Source organism: Ascaphus truei, chromosome 3 (assembly GCF_040206685.1).
Source record: "Ascaphus truei isolate aAscTru1 chromosome 3, aAscTru1.hap1, whole genome shotgun sequence".
NCBI lineage: Eukaryota > Metazoa > Chordata > Amphibia > Anura > Ascaphidae > Ascaphus > Ascaphus truei.
This window is the reverse complement of record NC_134485.1, coordinates 338,684,374-338,702,834: the sequence shown is the minus strand read 5'-3', so window position 1 is coordinate 338,702,834 and position 18,461 is coordinate 338,684,374. Positions and strand designations below refer to the sequence as shown.

Genomic DNA, 18,461 nt, shown 5'->3' with positions numbered 1-18,461 from the left:
ATTGTGCTTAAATAGTGACCATATATCACACAGTCTGCCCATTTCCCTGCAGGTGTATAGTCTGATCCCACTTAATTTTTTTTTAAATATGATTGTCCCTCCATGATAAAAGTATACTTGCTTGTCACACCAGATTATTGTAGTTCCTTATATTATAAAAGTTTTTCGCTCATGATATTAAAAAATATTGTGTTATTGAAAAGAGCTTGCAATCCAGCCAGGGTCAGCCCCAATAAGACTGTTTTTGCTTGAGATGCTCTTTCATTTATCTTTATATTGCTCCTCAATTAAAACAACCTCCACACTTAAAATTCTTCACAGTGCATCTAACCATTTCTTGTGGGCAGATTAATTGCCCAAATCAGCTGTACTGAACCACTTATTGTGTTTCAGGCACCCATAATTGTTCTTCATGGAATATGTAAATACATACAGTAGTTAATTAGCTCACATTTGGAGATTACTGCAGCAGAAAATTGATGGAAAAAAAACCCAATAAATAATGAAGCAAATTAACCGCATGAAGAGTACCAGTCTATACATTTCCGTTGCTAAATGTACAGTACTGTATATGCTTTTAGGTGAAAGTATTCTACCTATGGAAGAAAAGCACATAACATGCACTTGTTCCAGGTTATTTATGGCCATGAACAAGTTAGTTTTGTAGAGAAGAACCAAAGTGGGAGAAGTAAGTATATACTGTATGTGCATACAGGTTATATTGAAGCCATTAGAGATTATGTAGGTCACCCAGCAAAAATGTACAGAGTAAGGCTTTGCTTATAGTGCCGGTGACGTCAGGCTGCGGTCGCTGAAAAAAATCAAATGGAGATGACTTGCAAGCGATCTCGGCCAAGCTATAAGCGCATGCAATGGCGGCAAATCATTTGTTGTGACGTCGTGTAACTGTCGCCAGCACTGTACTCCAAGCATGAGCGCCGGGTGTCCTGCATAATGTTGCAAGCACGAGCGGGGAAGGAGGCTGGGGATGTCATTGGCTGGATCGGGGCAATTTCTGTGTGTGTGTTTGTGGCTGTGCGCGGTGTGCATTGACTGGCGCTGATTGGTTGCTGAAGGGTTATGTGACCCTTCAGCGCGCTCGAAAATCAATTTTCTCAGTCTCCCCAAGCGCCTAGCTTGGGAGAGCGTACGTGCACGCTCACTTGTGAGCGTGGCCGTACATATTGATTTTAACTGAAGTTAGTGTGTCAAGCGCGCTCAGCGGCAGCATAGATGTAGCCTCAGGAGACGTCTCACAAGAGAGCATGGCACCAACCAACAGACAGAGCAATGGAAAATTAGGATAGCTTTCTACAAAAGAGATACTAAATTAAAAAAGGTATTTGTCATGGATACATCTAAAGATATAAAGAAGTTCAGCAGTGTCAGCAGCAGCAGCAGCAGCAGCAGCAGCAGCAGCAGAAAGATCAAGATTAATTAGATTGGAGAAATACCTTTTCAGTGTAGAGATCCTTAACTACCTTGGTGAGAACACTTTTGGTAAAGTGACAGTGTGGAAGCCTGATTACATAGGGTATGGGAGCTGAGAAAATGGAGCATTGAGAGATTTAAAAAATGTTTTTATATCAACAGAAATGAAATATAGTGGATGATCTTTCGCAAGGCAAGTACAAGTGACTTATTCTTAGGAATTCTTTTTAATATTGTATTCTGGAGGAAAGGGAAAGTGGCAGAGGAGAGGGACGAGTCAGATGTAGTGTCCATGGTGTAAGTGAGAGATTATTGGTAATATTAAATTAGAGTTTAAGAAGCAAGTCTTGTAGTAGATAGGGGGAGTTGGGGGGGGGGGGGGGGAGTAGCATAATTCCCTTACATGTTTTCTTTTTCTTTTGCACATGTAACCATATACAATGACACATGTTTCAAACAATGATTAAAAAAAAAGAACATGACATTGGCTGAGCCCTTATCACAAAATGACAGTAATTGTTGGGATTCATACGTAATACTGTACTTAAATAGTGAATAAGCGAAAAATGTTCCTCTCATGACTCTTTACTTCTGTTTTTGTTCTATACGGCCCCTTCTCGGCTCCTTTCCTTAAAGCTCTTCTCTTGTTTTGGCAGCATTAAAGCCTTGTTTTTAATTCCTTAAAACATCGCACTTTTCAGGGGTTGGGAGGGGGGGGGGATTTTGTTTGCAAACTTGCCCTCTTTTTCATGAAAAAGGATCTATTTGGAAAAAATACTTTGCCATCACTAATGACCGTTTACCTATCAGTGACACTTTTAATAATGGCAAGTAAACACTGGGCATACTAAATAAAGCCCCACAGAGCTGCTGTTTAAATCCTCTTGTGTAGTTTTGATACCCAAAATGGAAGCTGTGATGCTGTATAAGTCAATTAAAGCATTAGGTAATCTAATTGTGCAGTAGCCACGAAGTAGCTTAAAAGCTGCCTTGTGAGTGAATAGTCCACTGGTACTTCCCAACCCCCTTAGTTTTGCAATCCCCCATGGACTTTATGAAAGAAGGGAAAGGAGAACATACACAGAAGGACAACAATAGGTCCAGGGGGACTTGCTCATGCAGATGTTGGGAAAGCCAGTACTTATCCACAGCTCCTAGCCAGGGGGCAAGAAATACTTTGTGCGTAGGAATAGGTCAGTATGCATGTAATATGATCAACAAAGTGGCGGTGGAAGGGGGGGAAGGTTCTTGCTAGTACTGAAATTTGGAATTTGTTTTGCCCTCAGCAAGTTTCTCAATCTTGTCTCTGTTCATTAGTTAAGGGGGGAAACTGATCAGTGGAGAAATTGTGCAATTAAAGTTACTTATCCTGAAGACATTGATGTGTTATTAACATTCCTGCATGCTGCTTTGATTACTTCATGGGTGCTTCTGAGCCATACGCAGTGAACAAAGGAAGTGAAGTGGGTATACATATTTCTACAAAGTTACAATAAATTTTAAAAAAAGCAGACATTTGCCTTTTCTGAGGCTTGAAACAATGGTAAATTGTATACGCAAATAAAATGGTCTTTTAAGAGAATAGTGTCATAAATAATGCACTTGAAGTCATAGAGAGAAGAAGTTCTTAAAACAGGAACATTATGCCACAAAAGTATAGAAGAGTGCTGTGCATACTGCACAATACAATGTTATAAATGAAAGCAAAGAAGATAATTATTATTACCACAGGGGCTTCTTCTGCCACCTCACTTTATTTTACTTTAGACATAAACCAAATTCTATGAGTGCACTTGTATCAATTTCGGTCTCTGTGTGCATCCCCGTCATACAATAAAATGGAGGGTCTATACTGTGTAGAATTTACTTTCACATCTGTTGCTTATCTATGTAGCCCTCCATATTAAACGGTCACTTTATTCTCCTTTAGAAGCTTGTATATGATTGGCTATATAACCATGTACCCTTGTTAAACAATGCCATGATATTAGAATATTGAGCGGTTTTGGGAGCTGCATTTTTATGTGCTAGAATTATTATACAGCTTTCCTTTGTCTACAATATTTACAATTTTATAGCATTGAAGGATAGAAGAGGTTTGGTTTGGCCCTTAAGTTTAACTTTAAATGAAAACAAAATGAATAAACTGTATTTTTATTGAATCAATGTTTAGTTATCTCGCCCTTCTCTAGACCACACAAATAGGAAATAATCTAAACACAATAAAATATAACTGATTTTTGTTGGACGGTTCTGTGAGACCTCTATGGATTTTAGAATCATTGTCAAAGTTGATTTAAATCCTTAAAGCAGAAAAGCTCTCGTCACACAAATTCACATTTTATATTTGTATATTTTAGCTGATATGAACCAGGTGATCTGCTGAGCTGCACCATAGCACTCTAAGCTCTCGGAGTTCTTGCAAGGAAGAACACAGTTGGCTGTGGGGTCACTCAATTGCAAACTGCAGTGACATCTCACACACAATGATATCACAAATATCTATTGCCCCCAGTGAGGCTGACATCAGAAGCCATATTTGTTTCTCTCAGACTAGAATTATTGTAAGGGAATTTGCAAATTAAATATCTAGGGAACCAGAGGGTCACTGTAGCTATGAGTGCAGCGATTCAGCTCCAGGGGAACACTTGTTTTAAATATGTATGTATGTATGTATGTATATATGTATGTATATATGTATATATACACTGTGTGCTCATTTGCATGTCATTTCCCAGAATCCCTTGCTGCAGTGGAAGTGCTGTGTGCTGGGTGATAATGGTGAAAGGCGGGGTTGCTGACCTGCCTAATACATGCAAATGAGCATACAGTTATATTTCCATTTGATATATACAGTATATATATAAATAAATCAAACACACAGATTGTGCTGCAGTCAAATCAACTCCCAAAAGTCACATAAGACCACAAAACCAGACATAAGGGTTAACAATAATACCCTTGTTTTTCATGTGTTGCTAATAAAATCCATGTTATTATTTACACTACATTTGAGTGCTTTTATTTGACCCTTTCTTTTTTCCTTTGTTTTGTTTATATATAAAGCTCAACCCCGTTATAATGCAATCCGTTAAAACGCGAATCCGCTTATAACGCGATGCAAGCCTGGCTCCCAATTTTCGTATTTATGAAAACTTACAACACGATTCTTGGTATCTTAACTACTTTATTGTACAATGTATACAATTGTACATTATTTCTAACGCGATCCGCTTATAACGCGATGTGATTCTTTGGCTCCCAAGCACAGCGTTATAAGGGGGTTGAGCTATATATATTTATATATATATATATATATATATATATATATCGTCTTGGTCTTCTGGCATCCCTTAGAATCTTTGGCCAACATTGGTCATTTCTTTTTGTGATTTGTCCGGCCAATTGCCATTTTAATTTCTTCACCCTTGTGATGATGTCAGACTTGTGTTTGCTTCTGGACCCATCACTTCTTTTTCCTGCTTCTTTGAGTTATCTGAAGGTGTCACAGGCAGTATACACTTGTCGATTATATATATATATATATATATATATATATATAATGTATATATATGTATATAATGTATATATATGTAAACAAAAGGAGACTTATGAAGTAGCGCCTGGTTGATCCCTAAATCCAAAGCTGTTATAAAATGAAATCAATGTAAAATAGCCCCAGGAACCGTCTAGAATATAGCTAAATAAATGATAAATATGATATACCTAAGCAAACATTAACAATCGAAAATTCAAAGGCTATTGTGTGTAGTATGATTTCTCAAACACATAGTCTCTATACCATAACATTGATTAATTAATAAAAAACTAAATAGTTTAATAAAATAGTAATAAAATCATAAAAAATAATAGAATAATAAGACCAATTGATGAATGTCCAGTTCTATCCCAAAGTGTACTCCTCCAGGTATCTGCAGCCCGAATAAGGGATCACCAATCCCTGACTGGAATCTATATGGAGAAAAAACAAACAGGCGCACACCTAGTGTAGTACCGTAAAAAATATATATTTATGGGACATAAACATAGACAAATGCCCACTCACAAGAATAGCACTATTATGCGCATGTATGAGAATAATCTCAATCGCCAACCACACGATCCTCTTGGTACACCTCGAGATTCCGGCGTCGCTCTTCCACGCTATGCGGAAGCAGAACTTGCCTCTCTCAGCACCCAGATGAAAAGTCCCCCCGGAAACAACACCGTTCATGTTCTGTGCTAGCAGATGTCAGCACTTGATCTCTGAGAGCCTCAGAAGTGGATATACGGCTCATACACAGCCTCACTGTCCTCTGCTTATGTGAGTGTAAGCTACACAATAAAACCACACCCTACGCGTTTCGTCATACAAATGACTTCATCAGTGGAAGTTATTTATATATATATATATATATATATATATATGTATATATATATATATATATATATATATATATATTGCAGAATAAATGAGTTCTTCAGTATTAGGTGATACCTTTTTTATTGGACTAACAATTTATGTCATAGGACAAGCTTTCGAGAGTTCTCCTCTCTTCTTCAGGTCAAGCAATACTGATATACACAGGAATCTATGGCTAAAACAGTGTAGAGAGAGGGAAAAAAAAAAAAAAACACTAACTTTGAACAGTGCTGTGCCTTATATCTCTCAGGAGGCAGGCACATCTCTGATGTCACTAATGGTGGACTCAGAGTATGTAGCCACTCCCATCCACACATAGGGCACCTCACCAGGGTGTGAGGGCAAACCTCCATGATTACTGCTGGCATTCCCATAAGTTACCAGGCCTTACTGCCAGCAGAAGAGGAAACTGCAGTCCATTTTACAGCATGGCTACATATACATACATACATACATACATACATACATACATACATACATACATACATACACAGCCTGACAAACTGGGTAAAAACCCATTCGCCCTGCCAATAAAGTCACTCCCCACTAACGACACTCCCTACCCCATGACACTTACCTGCGGCGTGGTCCTGATGGGGTCTCCCGGCCTTCTGCTGTCATGTCGCCTTTAAAATCATGTTTTTCTCCTGCAGCACTATTCAAAATATGATGCCGTGTGGCCATTTTGAGTAGTGCTGCAGGAGAAAAACATGATTTTAAATATCAAGACGGAAAAGGCCGGGGGAAACCGCCGCAGGTAAGCAGTAACAGCGGCCACAATGCATTCGCCCCGGGCGACCGCATTTGACAAGCCCTGTGTGTGTGTGTGTCTTGTAGCAGACAAGCGGCGTTTCCTGATCCTTTGGAGCATGAGTATTATCTCATAACATGCTTTTTTATATTCTATGTTTGTGAGTTCATTTTATGAGCCTTTTTTGGGAATTAAATTAATTTTTTGCACAGTAATGCACTAGGATTGGTCGCTTTTTTCTTCTTTTTTCTATGCAGGTGGAGAGGGAGGTCGTTGTGCCCTTTTAAGAAGCTGCCTGTTTCCTGATAGTGCTTTGTTTTGTTTTTTTTCCCCATATTGGACACATTTTGGACTCCATAGGACTATTCTTATTGTGTGTATATAGAGGGTCCACAGCACACCATGTGTATTCATTCATGCACAATCAATTAGGTTTCATTGATTATTTAGTAAGAGATTATGTATTGATTTATAGGTTTTTATTCAATTTTATTATTTTTTATTTTTCTATTTTTTGTTGTCATACCTCACCCAAGCGCAGTCCTCAATTGTGTGTGTGTACATATATATATATATATATATGAACAACAAGAAAAGAAAGCGCCCGATCCTAGTGCAGCATGAAAAAATACAATTTAATAAAAATGAATATGAATAAAACCAACAAATGCGAACTCACAAACACAGGATAAATAAATGCATATAATGAGTATACTCATTCGCCAACCGCCCACGTTGTGCCTTGGATGGCGCGCCCTCTCTCTGTCTGGGTTTTCTCAGCTCTGCTGAACCGACATCCAGCAGGGGATACAGGAAAAAGCTCTCCACAATGTGACCCGGAAGTCCTCCACAATGTTAGTGTATCCGGATATGAGGTCTGCAGTCCGTGACCCCACGATGCAGGGGCTGATCAGAGAAGTCTCTCTGCACTCCCAAAGGCAGTCCGTAATGAGGTGGGCAGTGAGGATAGAGTCAAAATGTATATCCCGGTGTGACAGCAGCTAAAAAACGCTCTTCTCTACGCGTTTCTTCACATAAAGTGATTTCATCAGGAGATGAAGAGAGAGGATCAGGAGAAGGATATCCAATTGAGTTCTCAGTAATCATTATTGGGTGTATGTATAAATTGGTGATTATTTCTTAGTACTCACACACCCATAAATATATTGAATGCAGTCCTGAATGAATTTTATCATAATAGTATATTCATGCAATATTGTTTATATATACTACATGTTTACACTTGTTTTAGGCATTTGATAACATTATTGATCTGCCAATTTTTAATTATATAACTAATTGATATTGCAAGGTGTTGTGCACTATGAACAGGACACTCATTGTCTTCAATTAATGTTTGTTCCTTTAATTGTCATCACACATGTGTTTATACTAATTAAGCTACCAAGTGGTTGATTGACTCATCACTATAAATATGTTCTGACGTAGACTGGTCAGATATCTCCTGATGAAATCACTTTATGTGAAGAAACGCGTAGAGAAGAGCGTTTTTTAGCTGCTGTCACACCGGGATATACATTTTGACTCTATCCTCACTGCCCACCTCATTACGGACTGCCTTTGGGAGTGCAGAGAGACTTCTCTGATCAGCCCCTGCATCGTGGGGTCACGGACTGCAGACCTCATATCCGGATACACTAACATTGTGGAGGACTTCCGGGTCACATTGTGGAGAGCTTTTTCCTGTATCCCCTGCTGGATGTCGGTTCAGCAGAGCTGAGAAAACCCAGACAGAGAGAGGGCGCGCCATCCAAGGCACAACGTGGGCGGTTGGCGAATGAGTATACTCATTATATGCATTTATTTATCCTGTGTTTGTGAGTTCGCATTTGTTGGTTTTATTCATATTCATTTTTATTAAATTGTATTTTTTCATGCTGCACTAGGATCGGGCGCTTTCTTTTCTTGTTGTTCACAGATTTCTGGGAGTTCGTTGGTCCTTGATGAGAGCAGCCAGATCCTAGCATGGACCCTTGGTTTGGTTGATATATTTTTACATTTTTCACATTTTTCATTTTTATTTTTATTTTTATCTTTGACACACTTAGTGTCATTTTTTCTGTATTTTTCCATTCATCATTCATTTAGTATCATTCAGGAGGGATTCATTAGTGCAGTAGTCATAACTACCAACACATGCCATTTTATTATATTTGTATTGTTCACTGGCATATATTTGTGTTTACAGCAGCTTTTTAAACATTGGCACTCAGCATTTTATTATAACATATTGCATGTATTTTTATTAGTGTGAGTCAATCATCCATAATACTGTTGCATTCACTTTTGCCATTCACCTTTGCTATATCCATTTAATACAATCATTTGGTAATTAGTCTGATTTTACACTTGAGGAGCGCAGTCTATTCTTTGTTTGTTATATATATATATATATATATATATATATATATATATATATGTGTATATCAGAAAGCGCACTCTCCATAGAGTATAAATGTATATTAAATAAAATAGAAGGGGAATGAACAAGGGGGGGGGGGGGGGGGGGTAAACAGGCACACTTACAAAAGTAAGTAATTATTAGGTGTGTGTGAATAAAACTCCACCGCCAGTGTGTCTGCTCCGGGATCACTGTCCTCAGATGGTAAGCTCACAGTGTGAGCAGAGCGCTCCAATCAGCTGGGCACTTGAACTAGAGGTGGTGTGATGCAGCCCAAGTCCTGCTACATATACTGTACAGTATATATACACTCACTTTCTTATTGTTACTCTCATGTCTGAAGCGCTATTCCCACTATGTGTTATATTATTATGTCACGTGTATTAGTGCTGTGAAACGCTATGTACCCGGATGGCACTATATAAATAAAGATATACATACATATATACATTCACAGTATACACACACACACACCTGCTTTAAACCACTCTCAAATGCACTCTTATGATGCAGCATTGTTCTCAAAGTATATCCCCAGTTTATTTATATTGTTTGAGCTTCTATGCTTTATATGGCAATCTCTGGGGTCTCTTTTAATCCATGCAGGAGACTTTTTTTTTTTCCCCTCCCCAGAATTTATCTCGGCAAAGGAAAATGGCACCAAGATACCAGGGGGGAAGTTTAATAGAGTAGTACTGGACATTTCACAGCAAAAACTGTTTACCTAATGTACACAAATGTCATCCTAGGTACATACTGCAGTGAAGCCCTGCGCATTGTAACTTTGGAATCACTGCTGCGTTTTTTGGAGTCGCGGTTAAAAGCCGTGTGTCATTTATTCTTTAATAGTAATTGCTGGTGTTTCATGCAGTGTTTGTTTCTAGGGACTCTGCTTGTCAAGTTCTTATTTACTTTTAGAAATATGAAACAAATGTGAAAAAGAAGTTCTTTATTTTAATAAAATGTGCATTTCTATATCTGGACATAGCGAATGAAGAAAAAACAGAGAGTATGCAATAGGCTTAGAAAGGATTTTACATTTTGTGGTGGAAGTATTAAAAATACATCTATACATCTGTTCTCTCTTCTAGATCTGTAGTTTGCAGCCGACGCCAAAGTATTTCTGATTCAGAAGCTGTTCGCTCTCCTCAGGAAATGTACTTCAACCAAATAAATAAATATTGATTTAATGGGTGAGTAGATATTATTTTTATTTAATGTGTGTGTGTGTATATCAAATAAAAAGGTCACTTGTGAGCACATTTACATGTCTTATACAGGTCTGCAACCCTGCCTTTCACATTATCACCCAGCATACAGTGCTTCCACTGCAGCAAGGGATTCTGGGAAATTATATGCAAATGAGGACACCTTTTTGCCTGAAATCTATTTTTACATGAAACCCTTATAAACTAATTCACCCACCATAACTTTGTGTGTGAGAACTATTAATGCAGAGTGCTTTTTTTTTTTTTTTTAACTTATTAGAAACAGCACTTTCACCAGTTGGTCTTTTGTTTCTCTTGTGTACAGTATGAATGATGTGGATGTTGCTTTTTCTTACACATAGTATCAACCCCTGATACTATGAAAATATACTGCTATGTATTCCGTGGGTGAGTATTTTACGAACTGTTTCATCTTAAAAAATATATATATATATATACAGTATATATATGTATATATATATATATATATATATATATATATATATATATGTTATGGTGGGTAAAAAAAGTGACAAAAATCCTCCACAGCAAAGCATATAGCAAATGGAAATATTACTGTATGCTCATTTGCATGTCTTAGACAGGTCTGCAACCCCGCCTTTAACCATTATCACCCAGCACACAGCACTTCCACTGCAGCAAGGGATTCTGGGAAATGACATGCAAATGAGCACACAGTACCACTTTTTGTTTCAAAACCATTTTTAACATGGTTCCCTATAGGCTTAAGCTTGCTGCATGGTCACAGCTTTGAGCATAGCCAGGGTTAAGATGCATAGCCAGTAAACCCACCCAAAGACAGCCGTTTCGACCTTAATGGGTCTCATCAGTGTGGGGTTGGTTATACCGGCTATGCAAAAATGAAGCAATGAGGATGGGTTTTACCATACTTAGTTAAGTTATGGTGGGTAAAAATATATATATATTTATATATCAGCGTTGTCAATGCTGTGTGCTGAAGCTGTTAGAAACTTGCATTCAGTTTTCAGTGCTGTTCAGCTGCTACGTTTCAAAGTCAGATAATCTTCACTTAACTGTGTAGATGCTGGAAGAGACATATTTATGTTAGTTACTTATGTGTTTGCATTTTCAGCTCTCTTGAAGATGCACTGGACACCAGAGCATGCCCAGCCCCTGAATCAGTGGCCAGAGCAGCACCTTGATGTTTCTTCTACCACTTCCTCTCCAGCCCACAAATCTGATTTGTATCATAGTAGCCGGCAGAGATTGAACTACGCTTGGGCCAATGATGATATTTCGGCATTGACTGCGTCCAACCTTTTGAAGAGATATGCAGAGAAATACTCTGGAGTTCTAGACTCCCCATATGAACGATCTACGTTAAGTACCTACACAGATGGGGCCTTTGGGCCTGTCAATGGACAAAAGGGAGACCTTGAACCGTGGCAGATGTCACACGGGTCTGAGAGTTCATATACAGTAAATGCCATACACGATAGTTTGTCTGGCTCCAAGTCAGGCAATGGACCTCTTGGTTTGGCCAGTCCGACTACAGCACCTGGCAACCTTTCTGATCCCATTTATCCCGGTAGTACGTGTGGAGGGCCCAACCCAGCTAGTAGTCTTGTAGCACCCCAGGATTATGCCTCAACCTATAGTGGCACCTACCTTCCATCAGGCTACTGTAGTCAGCCCACCTCAGCACTTCCCCCTACCCACCCTTCATCTCTCCATAGCTCAGGACTTCAGCCAACGCATGCTTCACCAGCTCTGATTCATGGATACAGCTCTTCAGGTGCAATATACAACTATGGTTCAAGCAGTTATCCAACCCAACCTGCCATTGGTCCTGGATATGGAGGAATGCATCCAACGCACCCACCAGGTTCTTATCTGCCTTCAGGTATTGCTGCACCCACACCTCTTCCACCCCATACTTCTTCAAGGCCGCCTGGGTACACTTACCAAAGTTCTAGCTTAGCATCAATTCCAGTCACTCCTCTAAGCACTGAGTCAGCCAGTTCCTTGAAAAGGAAAGCTTTTGACATGGCAGCAGAGGAAGAAAGTGAAGACAGATATAGAAAGTACAGCTATGAGCAACCAAAGTCTACCTCAGATTCTTCATTTCAAATGTCAGATGACGGTGTTCCAAATGAATGCACAGGCAATGGTTTCAGTCGTAATAGTGAAACTCCACAGGTTCCCTTTAAACCTGGAAAACGTGAAGCAGAAGAAGAGCAAGTAGGAAAATATAACAGCCACTCATTGAAAACCATGATCTCACCAACTTATAATGGAGAAGGGTCATTGAGATCCAGTGACACCTTTGGAAAGTTCACTCCCCCTATAATTAATGGTGAGCGGAGAGGTAATGAGCAGGGGCATGTTTTTTCACACAGAATGCAGATTTCGGGGATGAAACCAACTATATTTTGTAGTCCTTCTGAAGATCAATTAAAAAATATGGGTCCTCTTATTCTGGAACTCGTTAATAATGAAATTGTTGACTGTGGCCCTTCAGTGCAGTGGACTGACATAGCTGGCCAGGTATCAGTGAAGGCTGTGATTGAAGAAGAATTAGTATGGCCTATCCTAAGGCCTGGTGCCTACACAGGAGCCAACAGTCCTCCCAAAACCATTTTATTGTTTGGCCCTCCAGGTGCAGGGAAAACCCTGTTGAGCAGGTGCATTTCAACCCAACTGGGATCCACCTTACTGAAACTCAGCAGTGCTGTACTTGTCTCCAAGTGGAAGAGTGAGGGTGAAAAAATCTTGCAAACTGTATTCTTTATGGCAAGCTGTCATCAGCCCTCAGTGGTTTTCATTAGCGAGATTGACATGCTTCTCTCTGCACGCGTAAATGAGGATAACACTCATCTGAGCAATCTTAAATCCCAGATACTTTCCTTTTTGGATAACATAGCTACCTCATCTGATGATAACATCATTTTTATTGGGACCTCCCAGCGGCCCAATGACCTTGATGAAGCTGCTCACCGCAGATTTGCCAAGAGATTTTATATTTCACCCCCAGATAATCTAGCAAGAAGGCAGATCCTCCACCACACTTTGGCCCAACAAAACTACTGCCTTAGTGAAAGGGAAATGGCCTTATTAGTCCAGCACACAGAGGGTTACTCAGGCAACGAGCTGATTCAACTTTGCCAACAAGCTGGAGCCGGTCATCTCCATGGTATTTCAGGTCAGCTGCAGCCAACTTCCTACAAGGACTTTGAGGGAGCTTTCTGCAAACTCCGTGCCAGTACATCTCAGAAGCAATTAGACTTATATGTGGAATGGAATAAAATGTATGGTTCAAGACACTAACAGTAGAAGACTTTGACGTAAGACTGTGATAACACTACACTGGCATTGTTTTGGTTGTGTGTGTTCAGTCCTTAATTTGGAATGGAGACATTTAAGATGAAAGTTTTTTTTTGTTTGTTTATTTCTTTTTGACAGAGTTCCCAAAACTTAAATGTGATAAATAGGTGCCTATTGAAAAGGCATACTTGTATATGTGTATGTATATACATATACATACACGTAGACACACACAGTACATATCTGTATAGATATATCCGCTCCATTGAATGTTACACAGAAAAAGCTCCTACAAAAATGATTTTTTTTAAATTAAACATTTTATTTTTTACACATTTGGAAACCTGTTAGATGAAAGTAGCTCTTCACTGTATTCAGGATGTCTTCTATTTATTGCCAATTGTTGGCAGCGCCACTGTAATTTTTTGAACAGGAGTTCAGATGTTCCGCAAGTGTGACATGATCTCAAGGTCTTGTTTCCACTTGGTGACCTCAGCTGCTGTTTCACATATAATATTATTTGGTCATCAGCAGAAAAAAAAGCCCTTTCATGGCACTTTGGGGAGTCCTCTGTACACAAGACATGGATTAGGTGACCAAGCCACAGCAAAGGATTGCAGTATACAAGGCTCAAGAACCAACAACTAAGAAGGGGAGGGGAAGAAAAATAGACTGCTAACTAAACCTTAGCATCGTTTTCATTATTATTTTGTTTAACTTGTATAGTTTCTTTTATGTTATTGTTGTTGTTGTTGTTTCTTTCTAAATACTCAGGAAAAGTTTACCTCCAGAAGAATGTGTTTTTAGAACTCAACGTTCTCATGATGATTACAGAGTTAGAGATTGCTAAACTTGAAGTTATTACAAGGAATTAAAGTTGAATGTATTTCCGGTGCTTTCACTCCAACCATCAGGAACAAACAAAAAAAATACCCCACAAAGGTTATAACGGAGTTTTTTTTTCTTTACATTGTTATTGTTGTGTTGGTGGAGTAATGTGTTTTTAAAATGTGTTCTTAGCACGGTAGGTTGAAATACTTTGTCAGTACCACTTTTTGGATGGCCTATTGATTGTTTCATGTTCTGAAAAAAAATATCTCTTTCATTCTCTCCTATGTAGGTGCTTTGACTTAATATAGCACTGTTTTTCTGACACAAATTGAAATATTTCTTACCCGTTCAAGGTTAGACGACATCATTGTTGTTAACACTGTTTGCTCATGTTTCTATACAGAGCTTTTCTTGCATTGCTGGCCCCTCTAGGAGAAAACTGGTTAAACAGAGTAAGACCCTTAAGAATAATCCAATGCTGCTGCCTCTCCTGTCTGAAACCGGTTTCCATGTATCTATCTTCTTTCATAAATGATCGCTATATAAATGTACTGTCCTTTGAAAGAGAGATTGATATTTGATCCATTCAGTACTGAAGATGCTTTGCAGTGTCATGTAGACCTATTTATCACTGGAAGGGATATATTCCACAGCCAGTCTGTAACAATTCATCTATGCCTAACTTCTAAGAAAACCATAGTTTATTTACAAAATGTGAAGGTGTAAAGACAACCTTTAATTTATTGTCAGTTTTGCATACCCTTTCTTTTTAGGTACCTTGGTATAAAAGAAGCAAGTTGTCAAATTGTCAAAATGACCAAAGAACTGTTTTAGTGTTTAAATAAAAATGTAGAATGTGAAATACCAAAGCCCCTTAGCAATACATTGTGGTCCCCTCCTGCACTGGATTGGACACAATGAAAGCCAAATAAATGTCCCCAAATGTTTAATGCAGTATTCTCCCCTCCATGAGGAGAGCACCTATTTTAATATGTTTACTAATTTACTAAGTGTTGTTCTTCTTTCTCATTTTGTTTGTATACTTCATTTTCATATGAATATGCATGATCTCTCTCTAAACCAAAGTTTGTTAGTAAAAAATGTTTTACAGCATTGTAATATAAACTTCTATTCTTAGTTTATTAGTGCATATTTAACCCCCTTCCCTCTCGGCTTCACAGTTTGGAGACATAATAATGACAAGTATCATTGTTGTTCTAACTTTCTCAAACCAAAGATGCTCATGCTGTAAGGTGAAACTGGTATGAGAAAAATGTAGATACCCACGAACAGTAAAAATATTCTGTTGTTTGGTAATACAGCATATTACATGTAGACAAAGTGCCAAAACTATCCTGCATCTCCAGTGTTTTATTTGTTAATGGATTCGTTTCTCCTCTCAATTTAACCAATAACCATTCAATTTTAGGTAAATGTTGCATTGCTTCTCGTAATGTTTTGCCCACCTAAACAATGTCTTGTGGTGTCATTCTGAAAACCCTTTCCAGACAGGATTTAAAGAACAACTGTGGGAATGATGACCACAGCCTTATTTTAGTCAAAGTAGTGAACCGCAGTTGACCCAAATTGGTCATAAACATCACAAAGGTTGATTTAGATATCTATGTCCTAATTTGAGCGTCCTCTTGTGGGCAGCTAGGGTTAATTTGGCTCTGATCTGCTTCACTGCTGGAGAGACTTGCAAAAAAAGAGGGGGAGATGCTTCAAGAATGAAGGCTGATGTTGCTATTCCTGTGTGGCGATGCATTGTAATCTCCACCAGTGTTGAACCTTTTTTATCTCTTATATTATGGGCTTTTTCATGCTTTCCTTTTTATCACAAAGGATGTCTTCTTTATTGGTACCCTGACATAATTTGTTCCTCCCCTTTAGCATTATATGTCACTTTGTTTTGGTACCAAACTGTCTTTAGCCTCTCCTGGCTACCTCAACTAAAGGAATGTTCTTACTGCATCCCAGTCCTGGGAGTCCCCAACTGTTAATAATGTCTGATTGATGTCCAGTAAAGCTATCTCTGCTTTTTCACAGCCAAGGGACAGCTGTTGTGGTTAATCATTAAAGAGTGGAGGGCCATTAGCGGGGTCTTTAGAGAACATGTAATTTAGAAGACAGAAATTAAATATGCCCAATCCATTTATCTCTGATTGTAAAAGCTTTTCCCACAGGCAAGTAGATCCCTACATAGTATATGGTAAAATAAGATTTCTTACTTATTCTAGGGGTATTGAACACATTCAGTGCTGGAGGAATCGGGCCCTATAGCACTATGGGGACAAAGCTTCAGATGGATCTTGGAGCACACTGAATGATTGTACACCTGTGACCCCCTAAAGCTACTTATCCATAAAACATTATTGGACCTTTCCTATAATTACAGCTTTATATCCCCATTTCCCATCCCTAGTCTTCTCTAACCCAATGTAATCACCAAAAGGGGAAATATACTAGAATGAATTAACCCATCTGCTGCCAGAGGGGCCATGGGTTTCCAGTGCGTGGCAGGAACCTCTGGCAGTGAAGGAGTTGATGGGAAATCGCCATTACTGTGGGTCCATGCTAACCATGTTTGAATATAATTTGATTTTAGTAATGATAAAGCCCCCCAATTATATATTAAAATGGAAATACATGGCTTTCCTTGTACCACTAAGGAATCAATATTTACGAAATGGCTTCATGATTGTGTCGATTTATCTATGGCTTTTATTGTATTTTGTGATTTTCTGTATTAGACTACAGATCTGTTACAGTCTTGTTTACAAATGGGCATGGTTAATTTTGCATCACTTCAGCTATCACTTTACAGGAAGCTCTTTCTGATTCTTAAACACACAGCCCTGCTTGGCAATATAAATGTTCTAAATCACTTGGCTATATAACACATTCTTTGTTATTTTTTGTCTCTACAGTAGAAAACTAATTGACCATATCAAAATAGACATGTTAAAAAATAAATGACATCTAAATATATTATATTCGGTGCATTTTAGCATTTTTCCCCAGTACTTAGGTTAAAGACTGCAATAAAGAACAAAAGCATGACACACAGCTAGTAAATTCCATGTAATTCTCTAATTGAGGGACCTGAGCTGTGGATTTGGGTCAGGAAATGAATGTATCACAATAAAGAGTTCTCCATTGGCATAAAAAGGCTTATCTTGCAATGAAACACAAGCTTTCTGTGCGACTTGAGGGGTTAGTGTGAGAAGCATACCACTTACAAACAATACTCTCTTTGTGGATTTAATTATTTCCAACTGTTTGGACTAAAGCTGCTAAATCTGTTATGGGGTATCCCTATTTTCCTCTGATTTTCCCTGGCATTGGTTAGACAATGCCACCTTGTTTATTTTTGGCTTGGTTTGCATCTTAAGAATCTGGAACGTGAGTTCTCCCTTTATTTCTTTACTCCAAAAATGTTCTTCAACTTCTGTTTCAGTTTACAGCATCTTCTACTTAAGAAACCGGTTGAGAGGTTAGACTTACACAATCTACACATCTTTGTCATACATAAATTATTAAATACTAAACAAGTCTTTTTTTTTTTTTTAAGGCTTTTAAAGTGTCATGCGTCTTTCATGGCACCAAGACATTACAGGAGTTTGTTTAATGGCAAATGCCATTATTGAGGGTAATCAAACCTGCAGTAATCGAAACCTAGTGATGAAGAGGCTAAAGCAATGTGAATATTACGCTACACTGCAAACAGAACTTGTCTCGGTATTCAATTTTTTTCCCGTATATGTCTTGTGTACTGTTTTTAATTTAGCTTCTGAAAAGTCATTACTACTGTAATTACCTTACAATAATGAACATTCTAACCATGATGGTTTTAAACAAAGAACATTTCTAGGACCGTTCTATCTTGATTTTTAAAGATGAAGTTACGTGATGGTGATCTAACCTTTTCAAATTCCTGAATAACAGAATCAAGCTGTTATCCTGAGTAATAAAATGTTAACGACTGATTACTGACATCGAACATATATGAAACTGGATCCAATTTCTTGTCTTCCAAGTAATACTAAAATGGCTTAAAAATTGATTGCGCCGGCTATAATTCCCCCA

The 18,461-nt window shown here is 38.4% G+C and overlaps 1 protein-coding gene across 5 annotated transcripts in view; it reads left to right on the top strand.

Moving 5' to 3' along the window:
- Positions 1-17,366, top strand: part of LOC142489963 (fidgetin-like) — a 166,512-nt gene extending 149,146 nt beyond the window's left edge. For all 5 annotated transcript variants that reach the window (XM_075591644.1, XM_075591643.1, XM_075591642.1 and 2 more), the window contains 2 exons: positions 10,119-10,220; positions 11,350-17,366. In XM_075591644.1, the coding sequence (XP_075447759.1) occupies positions 10,217-10,220; positions 11,350-13,544 (2,199 nt within the window). In that variant the 5' untranslated portion in view covers positions 10,119-10,216 and the 3' untranslated portion in view covers positions 13,545-17,366. The remainder of the gene's footprint in view (positions 1-10,118; positions 10,221-11,349) is intronic.
- The last annotated feature ends 1,095 nt before the right edge of the window (positions 17,367-18,461 follow it).